At 38.6% G+C, this 14525-nt stretch overlaps 3 protein-coding genes across 3 annotated transcripts; 2 read left to right on the top strand and 1 right to left on the bottom strand.

Annotated features, from left to right (window-relative positions):
* Positions 1 to 360: 360 nt before the first annotated feature.
* Positions 361 to 738, top strand: RHO25_007555 (uncharacterized protein; the record flags this gene model as incomplete). The annotated part of the gene is made up of 1 exon (XM_023599740.1): positions 361 to 738. One exon carries the CDS (start codon positions 361 to 363, stop codon positions 736 to 738), a length of 378 nt encoding a protein of 125 aa, XP_023448961.1.
* Positions 739 to 1616: 878 nt separating this feature from the next.
* RHO25_007554 (uncharacterized protein) lies at positions 1617 to 3743 on the top strand (the record flags this gene model as incomplete). Its single annotated transcript, XM_023599739.1, has 1 exon — positions 1617 to 3743. The coding sequence occupies one exon, from the start codon at positions 1617 to 1619 to the stop codon at positions 3741 to 3743; it is 2127 nt and encodes a 708-aa protein (XP_023448962.1).
* Positions 3744 to 4358: 615 nt separating this feature from the next.
* Positions 4359 to 5263, bottom strand: RHO25_007553 (uncharacterized protein; the record flags this gene model as incomplete). Its single annotated transcript, XM_023599738.2, has 3 exons — positions 4359 to 4458; positions 4512 to 4593; positions 4645 to 5263. The coding sequence occupies 3 exons, from the start codon at positions 5261 to 5263 to the stop codon at positions 4359 to 4361; spliced, it is 801 nt and encodes a 266-aa protein (XP_023448955.2).
* Positions 5264 to 14525: the final 9262 nt, after the last annotated feature.

Below are 14525 nucleotides of genomic sequence, written 5' to 3'. Positions count from 1 at the left end.
TTCTGCTCTGCCACCTCGGAAAATTTCGGCTGTTTTGCATGAGCAGCATCTTTCATGGGGTCCAATCCATATGCCCATCCTAAGATTTCTGTCAGATGCAGAATGCATGTGAATTACGGTTCACATGTTCGAATGCTTGGGTTCCGCCGACCCCACACTTCATTCACCACTTTCGGCGCTAGCACTTATACCCACCTCTTCCCAACCTTATACTCTCTTCCTTTCTTCAACATACCAAGATACCAAGTCTGAATCTCTGTATTGGCAGACCACCAACAAACAGTCAACGCTACAGAAGACATCAAGAGCTACATATTTCTGCGACGGAACCACTCTCTACGTCACTCGGTCACAATCAACATGTCAACTACTACTGGAAGAACCTCCGTCGCCATCTCCCCGCGTACTGCCCTCCTCAAGGCATACGCTCATAACATCCGTGCTCGAGGACCAATCGCAAACCAGCTTACAGAAGAAATTGCCCAGATCGGCGAGGCGGCCTTCGAAGACTGGTACGAAGACCTCGAGGACTGGCTTGAGAACAACCCCGAGGAGCAGGGTGCGCCGACCATGAAGCTAGTTGGTGCATGGGCCGCTTTCAAGCGTGCCGCGGAGGGAGATGACAAGGCGAAGCAAACTGCGGAGAGTATTTGGGAGACGGGCAACAGACTGGTCGGTGGTTGGGTGGACTCGGTGGAGGCTTGGGTGGAGGCCAACCCGGGATTGGCACCTGCTTGAGAGAAAGGAACAACGCAGCAAGGATGGATGAGGCTCCGGTGTTGAGGAGAGGTTGAAGTTGAGGCCCCAGGATGCTTTCCTGCGACGTGACGGGAAGGATGCGGAAGATTTCAATCGATTGCCTTTGATTTCGCGAAGCCTTTGCAATAGATTTTCTTGTCCAAGGTCTTTGGAGAGATGAGGTGTCTGCATTGCGCTATTGTAAGATATCTGAGAAGTCTGGCGCTCGTTCGCAAAGATTCGCATCAAGCACCTCCTCATCGCTCTAGCGTGCGAGCTGAGCTTGCAACATTCTTGAGATCGCAGCCTTCCATTCTCCCATGCTCTTCAGTCCACCAGTACTCGATGATTTGGCATGGATTCAGTGACGCCTTTGTAATTTCTCCAACGAGCATTGTGATGGTATCAAAGGAAAATGCCCCTGTAAAGCCAACGCAACACATGCACTCTGGTATGATTAAGCTTTTCACATTCGGCTTTCGATTCAACAAAAGCATGGAAAGGAAATAGTCGACAATATGATCAATTCAGCCGTTGCAACACAGTTGTAAGAACTGAAACATAGGTCCCTTGGCAATCGATCGAGATCTCTTCAGACCGGCATAAGAGATCCCTGAAATTTGTTTTATGGTTGCGGGTGGCGCCTTTGCTGACTCTTTCCCCGGGTTTATGGACATGTACAGCGCGGGCTAAGCGCTAAAACCATGTTTGCTCAGCCGCCCAGAGCCTACATGGGCTGATTTGAGAAACCTTACTAGCGAGCTAGTAGTGCCTAGTGTTGTCCATGAGTGCATCATTAATAATAAACTGTGCTCGTCTGCTTCAGCATTCCTTCTCGTACTGGGGGCCATACGTACTGGGGGCCATACCCCGGCCAAATGGCTGACGAACAGCCTCTCTACCGCCCGCTGGACTTGGTGACTGGCGAGATTCGTTTGCTGACGATAAAGCTCCTGGATTCCAGCGATGATGCATTGGAGTCGCCTATACTTCGAGCAGAAATGCATCATGTCTCGTTGGACAAGACTGAGAAGAAATACTTTGCGCTGTCATACGCATCAGGCGACTCAACGCCATCGAAGGCCATTTGCGTGAACGGAAAAGAGATTCAGATTCGCGAGAACCTGTACGACTTCTTGATAAGATACCGCGAATGCATGACGGACCAGAGAGACGACCGTCCCATGTTCGACACAGTTGAGTTGTCCAAGTTCTACAAGACATTCATGCGAAAAGAGGACCTGTTAAAGAGTGAAATCAGTGAGCCAAGTTTCTCACCCAATATGGCCCTCTGGATCGATGCACTGTGCATCGATCAGAGCAATATCGATGAGCTCAATTACCATGTACCGAGGATAAAAGAGATCTATGAGAAGGCTTGGCACGTCATAATTTGGTTGGGAAACGCGACTGATACGAGCGATGAGGCGATGGTATTTCTGCAAAAGGCCCGGATGAAACTTGGCGAAGATCGCATCGTGAATATGTTCCAGGAGCCCGTGGGAGGTTCCAACTTCGCTGCTTGGTCCAATCCGATGCCTGATCTTGATCAGTGGAGGGCCGTTCAGAAACTGTTCGATCATCCATATTGGTCGCGGCTAGGAGCAGTGCAAGAACTAGCCTTCAGCATCCGACACGCCAGTGTCTGGTGCGGAAGGAGGCAAATGCATGCCCGTTCCATGGCCAAAGTACAGCGAGCACATTTTGGGGACGAATTCGAAGGCATAGTAGTGCGAGATCCCAAGTACGCCAGATGCGATTCAGCAAAGACTGTGCCGCCCTCTCTTGTGCGAGGTGGACCGGCGCCGATTAAAATCGGTGGCGATCTTTCGCGCAGGCCTCGTGACCTCGAGATTTTTGGTGCCAGGAGTTCCCGGGAGATAATGTGCATCAATCGTGCGAGAAAGACCAGCTTGCCGCATGATATGATTTATGCGCTGTATGGATGTATCGTACGGGAGCCCGGAGATGACTTGATCGTGGACTATGGTCGCAGCGTGTCTCAAGTGTACTGTGATTATATTGAGTACGAAGTCAAAACATCAAAGTCCTGGCAGATTTGGCAGCTGCTGACCGAGAAGAAGTCGAAGATTCCAGACCTGCCATCCTGGGCAGTGGACTGGACTGCAGAGGATTCCAGACATCAGATCATACCAATCAGGAGTACTGCCATGCCATTATCTTCCGATAATAAGCTACTTGACACTCGGAACTTTGCGACTATGAGGATACCTGTAACACTACTGCCGCCGTCACCAGATGCTATCAATGCTGGAGGTTCGACCACTGCACTCTGGCGCGTCTTGAGTCCAGGGAGGAGTATAGTTGTGTCAGGCTTCATGATTGGCAAAATTGATGTCGGTGGCGGACAAAACAAGTGCGTTCAAAGTCCCGATGATAAGAACGAGAAGTTCTGGAAAGAAATCGATGAAGTTGTTTCTCTGCTTCAAAAGAGCTCTCTCAGTGATGTCGGAAAAGTCCTTCGGATTGGAGCCTGCTTGTTACTGGATGACAGCATGATGCGGCACATTGCAGGGGATGGGAATCTCTCCAGATTCGTCGGCGATCAACTTGACGAAATTGCACTTGTAGTTCACTCTGCAAGCCCGATTTTCCACATGCACTACCGAGACGCTATCAATAGCATACTGCATCCTTCATTAAATGGAATCCCAGGTGACAGATCGCCAAGTGGTGCAGCATTGCAGATCATGGAAGATTTTATGCATAGGACTCTCATGCGGAGAGTCAAGCAGGTATTTTGGGATCGAACATGGATTAGGAACGCTCGATTTGATGCCCTTGGAGTCGCGCCTGCGGCAGCACTGCAGGGTGATCTCTTGTTCGTCCCGCGTGGATGTCCTTTCGTAATGGCCCTCCATCCGAAGGGTGACGGGACTTTCACTGTGGTTGGACCTTGCTGGTTGTACGGGTTCATGCATGGAGAAGCTGTCAAACTCAACGAGGAAGGCCGAATTGAGGAGAAAGACCTGGTGCTAATTTGAGTACGGAAAGAGTACAGGCCGGCTGTCTGCAGGATGATTCTTCTGCAGAGATGAGATCGACTTCAAAGGTACCGCAAGTGGCAACAAAATTGCTGCGGGACAAGTCCTGCTACATTCTTGTCTAGCTTGCCATTCTATGCTCGATATTGTGATGGTACAGTTTGCGTCCACGACATGTGATCTGGACTCGAGCGGATAAGAAGCAGCCTTGCTCAGTATTACATCCGCATCGCCATACTTTTTGGACCTGCGCTTCTGGCAGGCTCCTTTGGCTAAATGTCGATCCTAGGGCATACTCGGATCCATATTGGGCTGGCCGGAGGGACGTGCCTGATCAGGAAGGCGAACATCTTCAGGAGCGCGTTGAGAGTTGTGAAGATCGCGACCGGAATGGGATCGACTGGCGCTCTGCGTGATGCGCGAGGTTCGTAGCCTCAGTCTGTGAGTGGTTCCGAAACGTGGTCTGGTTTTGAAGCAGGACAGCCTGTTCCGGGCCTGAGAATTGCGTTTGAAACACAGCATTGACCAGTGCTTGCTCAACATCAGTGCCAGGGAATGAGCCATATGCCTTGGCTTCCGCGGCCGTGATGTGCGGTACACGTGCTCGTTGTCCGTTCATCGTCTCGGACGTTCCTCGACGTGGGCATCCAAGCGCCAAGATGTGGCACCATCCTCCACGACCAGCCTGTGCGTATGGAAGCTGATCTGCTTGTACCTGAGAGAGATGTCAGCGCATGTTCTCATTTCAACAAAGCAAGTCAAGCTCACATCGTTCTGGCCGCCGCACGAGCCTGAGCATGCCAAGGTCCTCCGCCTCCAGCTGCTGCGTCTTCTCGGCTACGCCAAAGACCTGAGATTATATGTCAGTCAGGTTCGTCTCAGCAGCATCGAATGTACTTACAAGTCGCCAGGTTTCGCAGCTCTCCATCACAGCTCCCGAACCAATACTTTAGTAGCCCTCCACTCGCACAAGCTTCTTGATGAGACATTTGATCAAGGAGTCCGAGTCTGTCACGATCGATGCCAGGCAGGAGAGTCGAACGGAAGATCACCGTGTAAAAGCTGAGTTCCTTCCACTCAAAACGCTCCTGTTTGCACAACTCTCGCAGCAGCGCAAAGACTTCTGACCAATTGAAAGATTCCAGATATGGTGCTGTGGCGTAATCTTCGCGGATTGGCTTGAGCGCTGTGAGCGCGAAGGCGAATAACCGGTACGGAGTTTCCAGGTCGTGGAGTGTGAGTTGGTTCGCGAAGTCGTCATATGGAGAGCTGATGAGGTGTGTTGCGTTTAGGTCAAGAGGTGTGAGTACGGGAGAGACTTGTGTGGTGCTGAGGAGGGTATCTTCTGCGATATCTGAGCCATTGCTGTCGTCGACGGCCTTGCTGACTGGACTGCGTGTTGGAGGACTCGACGCAGCACTGTTGACTGCGATAACTTCCACGTGAGAGAAGTCTTCTTTGTTGGTCGCTGCTGTCAATTGAGTATTGTCGGGGCCAATTGCTTGCACCAGGGTCGCCATTGGGACTAGGTTCTCTAGGTTAAGGGACTCGATCTTGCAATGCTTCGTATGGTCGTGATGGTACAAGATTCCTTTCTTGAGAGAACTGCTTGATAGTGTATTGTGAGAGGCATTGTGATTGAGAATCGAGTGGTTTTGTGCACTGCACGCACGTGTCGGTTTGGCCATGGCAGCCACCTCGCATGAACCGGAATCAGCCCTGACTGCCGGTTCTTCCGTTCCGGCAGTGGTATATAGAGCCAGCTCGTTCGCTACCTTCCATAGAATCAGACATCTTTATTATACCGACTTTGACACTTAATCGAATACCCTCTGCAGAGGAGCCTACCTATACTAATTAGTATAAGTTCTTTATTAATTCTTACGCAAATTAGCTAGCTAGAAGAGTATAATTAGGAAGAGATTAAATCTACGTATAGTATCGTTAGGACCTTAATTAACCTCTAATTACGGCTAATTCTTAGCAAAACTACGACTAGTATAGTATCTTAGTTATATAGCTACTAAAGAGGATACTAAAACCTACGTTCTTTAGATTAATTTAATATCTATAGTACGAAGTATTAACTATATAAAAGGGGATTACCTACGTATAGTATCGTTAGGACCTCCGAGTAGCTACTACTATACTATACGTACGTATATAGTAATAACGATACTACGATAATATTAGAACTACTAGAGAAGCTATAGAAGTTTAGCAATTTAATCGATACTAGTAACTAGAAGTATACCGAACTAGATAATTAAGCGACGCTAGAAGTTATCTATAATTAGATTATACGCTTCCTTAATAACCTTACCTTTTATTACGATAGAGCGCTATTTAAAGAAGCTATAGATACCTTTAGCTACCTTACTAGCGAGTAATAGAAGGTAACTAATAGGCGATTACTCTACGAACTAATTAATATACTACGCTACTAAGGAGTTCTCGTTTTAATTACTAAATAAACACTAGTAATACGTATTAGATAGGTACTAGAACTAGAAGAATACTAACTCTAGCTAGAAGACGAGGTAAAGCGATAACGTAATACTCTTAGCTTTTATAAACGATTAATTTATAGCTCTTAGCAAGCTACTAAACTATAATAGTCTCGCTAATATAAGGAGCGATTAGCCTCGAGATAAGCGACTAGTTTACTAGTACTAAGGCTAGTAATAATAGCGATACTAGTACTACTAGTAAGTAGCGATACGATTAACTCTAAGAACCTACTAGAATAACTAGTTCTTAGAAGCTAAGAACTAATTCTACCGCCGACTAGCAACTCTACCTATATCTCTTAGAACGAATACTCTAGCTAGAACTAAAACTCTACTAGTAATCTAAGATAAACTACTATTATTCTAGAGTTTAATAAAAGTAAGGCTACGATAAACTTTAATAAGCTTTATACTAATTAGAAGAAGTATTCTAGAGCTAAATACGAGATACTAGCAACCTACCTAATTCGGTTTAATAAGCGCTATAACTAGCTATATATACTACTATTAAGCCGTAAGGATATTATATATACTATACTTACTAGAAAGATAGAGGAACTATAGAAGCGACAGATTATACCTACCTCTATAACCTTTAATTAAGTATACTAACTAATCTAAAATACCTTCGAAACGCGTAACTTAAAGCTAGAATACTAATCGGAATAGCGTAATACTACTCTAACTAAGGTTTGCTATAATAACTCCGATAAGCTACTAATTTAATATTTCTAAACTATATACGATAACCTAATAACTATTAAGTCTAGACTACTAATCTTACTCTAGTACGATACTAACGTAATAAACTAGCTTATTCTTACTTACTAAGTATTACGGTTCTAACTATTACGACTCCTTTTACTTAATTATCTCTTATAGCTACGTAGCTATACCCGGTTATAGAATAGAAAGGATCTCTTAAGAACTAGAGAGACCTCTTTATATATAAAGGAACGGATCTCCTACTCTCTCGATAGAGTAATAGATCGGGTCTCTTATACGTATAATAGACCTAAAAGAATATAGAGATTCTCCTTTATATATAATAGCGATAAGTATCGCCTCTCTAGATAGTTATTATATATAACTTACTATTCTATCTTACTAATTAGAATTAAGTAAACCTTCCTACTTCGTTACTTTTCTCTAGACTACTCGATAAGCTTAAATTCCGATCGAGCTTAAGCTTCTGCTTAGTAAGATCTTAGGTTATTAGCCTAGCGCCGATAAACCTAATAGCTTTATATACTCTTAAAGATATCTACTATAGGAAGCTCTAGAGGGAATCCTACTTCTAGTAAAGTAGAATCTAGCTATAGTAAGCTAGTTTAAGCTTTAAGACCGACTCTACTAGACGACTCCGACGATAAAGATAGTAGCCTAAGACTAAGAAGCTTTAAACTAGCGAAGCCTAACTACTACTATAGAGATCGAAATAAGTTCGACGATTAGGTTAACTAGATAGATATATATCTTATATTTAACTTAGTCTAAGTAATACTTAAGACTATCTTTATAAGTACGTATCTTAGAGATAGTACTTAGAACTAGATTAAACTCTACCTTAAGGTCTACTTAGATAGCTAGAGAACTTAGGATCCTACTAGTATATTTAGAGACTATACGACCTTTAAGGCTAAGCTTAAGGAGATCTTCGGATCTTCTAACGAGATAACCTAAGCGATTAGAGTTATCTAGTATCTCCGATAGCGAACCTTAGTATCTAAGTATATAGCTAAGTTCGAGGAATACTTATAAGTAACTAGATAGAACTAATAGGTATTAATAACGATATTTAGATATAGTCTTAAAGACTCGGTTAAGGACTAGTTAATAAACTATAGAGGAACACTCGATACTCTAAAGGATTTAACTAAAGTAGCTATTAAGATCGATAACTAGCTCTACGAGAGAGCTCTAGAATATAAGTACGACTCTAAGGTTAGAGGAATAGCTAGGTTTACTCTAGACTATAGAAGGAACTACGAATACTATTCGAAGCTAAATAACTAGTCTAATAAACTATACTATAGACTCTAACTAATAGAACTTAATATAACCTAGAAAGGTCGTAGGATTAAAGAAAAAGGTAAGCTAAAGAGTAGGCTAAGTAAGAAATAAAGTAGCGATAAGACTTATTATAACTATAGCAAACTAGGCTACTTTATAAGAGATTATCGTTCTAAGAATATAGTATAGCGATAATCTATTAATATAATATAATAAAAAGAAGAAGGACAAGGAGGCTATAACGATAATTAGTCTCCTAAGGAGGTCCGACTCTTAGGTATAATAACCTAGAAATATAAAAACGAGAAAACTATAGAGGAAACTAACTAGCTCGTTAAGCTTACTAGGCTACGAATCCTCCTAGACGAAATCTTATAAGAAAAAGAAGAGATTTACTTTTAACTATAGTCCTAGGAACTTAAATAATAATAGGAAAACTTAGATAGAAGATACGACGCTATCTAAAACGAACTCTAGACTCTAGAAAACGAAATACGAGAAGAAAAACAGACGTTCGGAATAATATAGCGATAAAGTATTCCGATATAGATCTACTAGGAAGAACGTTATAGATATAGAGGCCTTTATTAGCGATTCTATTACGATAATATATACTAAATATATATCTCTTCTAAGAGAGAGAATAACTTCTTTCTAACTAAACTAACTCGAGAAGAAGATCCTCTAATCCGGTAATATAATAATAGAAGTAGGCTCTTACCTATTCTAGAGGAGCTATAAGAACTAGTACTATACCTTAGACTCGCCGAGGAAGAAACTAACGAATCTTATTATAAAAACCGAAAGGATATCTCTTCTAAAAATAACTCTAAGAAGGAAGAGTAAAACTTATCTATAAATAAAGAAGATATATTAGAAGAATTATCTAAGGAAGAATCGGACTTAGATAACGAAATTATAATATTTATATATACCTAAGTAGGAATAATACGTAAGGTTATACTATTCCTAGCTATATAATAAGAAGATATATTTCTAGGGATTAGTAGAAAACGATATTTATACTCTACTAAGTTCGACTATATACTTAATAAGCTTCGCGTTAAGCTCTAGAACTAACTAAGAGTCTCTATATAGTACGACTTTAGGTCGCTCGTATAAGAACTCGTTCCTATTAGAAGTATAATTACGCTATTTAGATATATTACTCTAAGCGAAGAAATCGTACCGAACTTAGTACGAGAAAGTATACGCCGGATCTCCGAATAATATACTAAGATATAATAGTATTAGTTAATATATACTTATATCGAGACTTTAGAAAAGAAAGCTATATATAAAATAATCTAATATACGTTATACTAGATCCGAGAATAGGATAAGATATCTACTATCGAGACCTAGTTAGAAAAAGGATCGACTCTTAAGGAATAAGTGTCTAAAGAGAGTTCTATAATATAGAAAACGCTTAAGTATTAATATTAGTCTTTCGTACTAATATTACCGTTAATAGATATAAGGTCTAAGCTATAATTAATTCTAGAGCGAGCGGGAACTTTGCCTCTAAATTATTCGTAAAGCGATATAGAATAGCTATCTAATCGAAGGACAAAGAGTACGAATTAATCGTAGTCGACAGATTATCGTTACTAAGTATAGAACGAGAAACTATTCCGTTACTACTTACTATCTAATAGTACTACGAGGAAATTGTCTTAGATATTACTAATATAGCTAGTTATAACGTCGTACTAGGTATACTTTAGTTAAGAAAGTATAATCTAATTATCGATTAGAAATAAGGAGTACTTAGGTTTAAATAATACGATTACGTTATCGGTATTAACTCTATATAGCGATAGTATTTACTAATAGATAAAGCTAGGAAATAGATTAACGAAATAATACTCTAGTCGCCCGGAGCTACGAAATAATCGAGCCTAACTCGAATAGTTACTCGTAATAGTAAGGAGGATAAATAAGTTACGAGAATAGATAGAAGTAATATACTATCGAAGAATATAGCCTCGGAACTCGATATCTCTAAAGAGTATTAAAAATAAGCGAAACTCTTTAAAGAAGTAGAAGATATTACTACTTTACTTAAATACTAGAAATAGGATTACTAGATTAACCTAAAACTCGGAACGGAGCTCCTATTCGTACTACTATTTAAGAAATCCGAATACGTACTCTAAGAAGAAGATAAGTAGCTACGTAAGATACTAGCTAAGAGCTAGATATATAAGTCTAGATCTAGTATAGGCGTACCTATCTTTAGTATTCTAAAGTCTAATAGGAAGATACGAATCGTTATTAACTATAGGAAGCTTAATAATATTATAATTAAGAACCGATATCTATTACCTAATATTAAGGAATTATAAGATAGACTTACTAGATTAGACTAGTATACGAAGATAGATCTACGAGACGTATTCTATACTATCTATATAGTAGAAGGCAAAGAATAGAAAATAGTATTTCGAATACGCTACGGACTATACGAATTTATAGTTATACTAATAGGATTAACTAATATACTAGCTTTCTACTAGGAGATAGTAAACGATATTCTTAGAGATCTACTCGATATATATATTATTATATATATAGACGATATTCTCGTCTATACTAAAGAATCTCTCGAGAAATATAAGCGATAAGTATAAGGCGTATTCGAAAGACTCTTCCGAGTAGGATTCCGGACTATACTCGAAAAATACGAATTCTATAAGAAGGAAGTTAAATTCCTTAGCTTTATTATTAATACGAGAGGAATCGTAATCGACTCGGAAAAAATCGAATCTATTAAGATATAGCTAACTCCGAAGATAGTTAAGGATATATAATTATTCCTTAGACTAGCTAATTATAATTAGAAGTTTATTAAAGATTACTCGAAGATTACTATACTACTATTAGACCTTACTAAGAAGAACCTTAAGTAGAAATAGGAATAATAATATTAGGAAGCGTTCGATAAGCTAGTATAGATATACTACGAGGCACTAGTACTAATAATATTTAATATAAAGAAGCTAGTTTTTATTAAGACTAACGTATTAGATCTAGCTATAGGAGTATACCTTATATAGATATATAATAGGAAAAGATACCTAGTAGCTTATTACTTAAGGAAGATATTACCTATAGAACAAAACTATAATATCTATAATAAGAAACTACTAGCTATCGTTATAGTACTATAATACTAGAACTACTATACGGAAGGAGTACTAGGACTAACGATTCTTTCTAATTATAAGAATCTAACTTACTTTACTACGACTAAGGTACTAACCTATAGATAGGCCTACTAGTCGGAACTACTTAGATAGTATAAGTTCGAAATCTACTATACTCTAAGAAGAGAGAATAGTAGAGTAGACGCTCTAAGTCGAAGAGTCGACTATATAGAAGGAAAGGAACCCGTATAGTAACGAGTTCTTAAGGCTAATCCGAATAGAAGCCTTAGTACTAATACTTAAGAATTTAATAATATAGTACGAATCCTTAATAATACCGAGGAGTAGTTTCTAATACTATAAGGCAAATACTAGATACTAAAGGACCGAGAAGAAGAATATATACGATAATATTATAACGACTTTACGAAAGAATATCTAGGAGTAACTAAGACTATAGAACTTATCTAAAGAAGTTTTAGCTTTCTATAAATATAATAAAAGGTACTTAAGTATATTAAGCGCTACGAGTATTACTAAAGGAATAAAGCCGAACGATACGCGAAATACGGATATATATAGTTTAGGACTCTACTATAATAATCTTAGAACGAAGTTATAATAGACTTTATTACGAAACTTCTACTTTCGACGGATAAGGTTATAGAAACCGTATTCGATATAATTATAGTTATAGTCGATAGACTTACTAAATATATATACTTTATATCTACTAGCGAAAAATATATAGCAGAACAACTTAGATACCTTATAATAGATAGGCTAATATAATACTATAGGTTTCCGAAGATCTTTATTACTAATAGAGATAAGTTATTTATATTAAACTACTAGAAAACACTTATCGGAACTATCGAGATTAAATATAAACTCTCTATAGCCTATTATCTAGAAATAGACGGATAAACGGAAAGAATAAACTAGACTCTAGAATAGTACCTACGATACTATATTAATTACGTATAAGACAATTAGGTTATATTACTCCCTATAGTATAAATAGTACTAAATAACTACAAATTAGAGACTACGTAGGCTACGCTATTCTTCTCGAATTATAGACGAAATCCGAACCTATTCGGAGACTCGTATAGTTATCTCTAAGCTAAGAGAGCTATAGTTATAGTATAGGATATAAAAACTATTTATAAGGAACTTAAGAACTATATCTAAGACTTATAAATAATAATCGCTAAATCTAGATATAATAAAAGAAAAATAGTATCTTAGCTTTAAAAGAGAGATAAGATCTACCTTCTTATAAAAAATCTAAAAATAAGAAAGAAGACTAAAAAACTAGATTATATTAAAGTCGGACTATTTTTAATTAACGAAGTTAGAGGACTAGTTAACTACCGACTTAAGCTACTAAAAGATACGAAGATCTACCTAGTATTCTATATATTACTACTAGAACCTGCCGACGCCGAAACTCTATACTAAAAAACATTCTACTTCTAACTAAAGAAAGAAGACGAGTTCGAAGTCGAAAAAATCCTAGACTATAAGAATTAGAAATACTTTATTAAGTAGAAAGAGTACTACGAATCTAATAATACTTAGAAACTAGAGACGAACCTTATAAACTACTAGCTACTCCTTAAGCGGTTCCGTCGATAGGCTCTACTACGACTCTATCGAGAAAACTTTAGAAAGTAGAATCCGTAGAACTATCTATAGTACTCTAAGTTAGAGAACTAAGAGCGAGACTAGACGAGTTTCTAGGAATAAGGAGAATACCTACCTACTCTATAATACGCTCCTTCTCTTCTATCTCTTTAAGCTCTCGCTCTTTAAAAGTATAACTAGCTTCCGCTTTCTAGTCTAAAGTATCTAACTACTACTATAAATATATCTTCTTTATATACGCCTTTATAAGCGCGTCCTTCGCCTAATCTAACTTAGATAGTAGCTTCTTACGCTATTTCCCGAGACGCTTCTATTTAGAATCTATTATCCGCGCGTTATATCTCTTCGCGTTACTAGTATAATAGTAGGAATATTTTCCCGACGAGATATAGATCCGATATACTAAGTTATTCTCTTAATAACGAGAATAAGGCTTTATAGCGTATTCTCTAAGCTAGTAGATTCGAATAGTATAGCGTTTGCGTTTTTTCGTAGATAGCGCGTCGGAAGGATTAATATTATAAAAGAAGGAAAGAGATATCTTTACTACTAGGTATAACGAGAGGAATTCTAAAGCTAATAAGTATAGAAGCTCGGGACGAGCTAAGCTAAAAGAGAGATAGTATTATAGTTCTAACTATTACGACTCCTCTTACCTAATTATCTCTTATAGCTACGTAGCTATACCTAGTTATAGGATAGAAAGGATCTCTTAAGAACTAGAGAGACCTCTCTATATATAAAGAAACAGATCTTCTACTTTTTCGATAGAGTAATAGATCGGGTCTCTTATATATATAATAGACCTAAAAGAATATAGAGATTCTCCTTTATATATAATAGCGATAAGTATCGTCTCTCTAAATAGTTATCGCGTATAACTTACTATTCTATTTTACTAATTAGAATTAAGTAAACCTTCCTACTTCGTTACTTTTCTCTAGACTACTCGATAAGCTTAAATCCCGATCGAGCTTAAGCTTCTACTTAGTAAGATCTTAGGTTATTAGCCTAGCGCCGATAAACCTAATACTAAGATAGAGTAGAATATTAAGTAGCGCTATTAGGTAACTACGAGTTATTAGAGGCTCTAATTACTACTATACGAACGTCTATTACTACCTAGTTAAATATTAATAAAGTATAATCGTCTAACTAGTTTATTACCGATAGGCGATATAGAAGGAATACTAGTAACTCTTATAGTAACCGAAGATAATAGAATAACTACTAGTAACGATAACTATAGAAGAAGTACTTTATCTATAATAAACTAGGTTATTAGTTAAGTAATTATATACGCTAAGAATATAATAAGGTACGAGAACGGTTTACTAAGGATAATTAAGTATACTACTAGTACCTCCTTAATTATAAGAGCGAAGGATTACCTAATAGCGACGACGATTCTAACTAATTAGATAGCTAATAATTCCTTATAGAGTTTAGTACTATTATAC

The sequence above is a fragment of the Cercospora beticola genome, chromosome 5 (genome assembly GCF_033473495.1).
Source record: "Cercospora beticola chromosome 5, complete sequence".
Classification (NCBI taxonomy): Eukaryota; Fungi; Ascomycota; class Dothideomycetes; order Mycosphaerellales; family Mycosphaerellaceae; genus Cercospora; species Cercospora beticola.
Note: the sequence above shows the minus strand (reverse complement) of the source record. Positions and strands in the feature narration are given on the sequence as shown.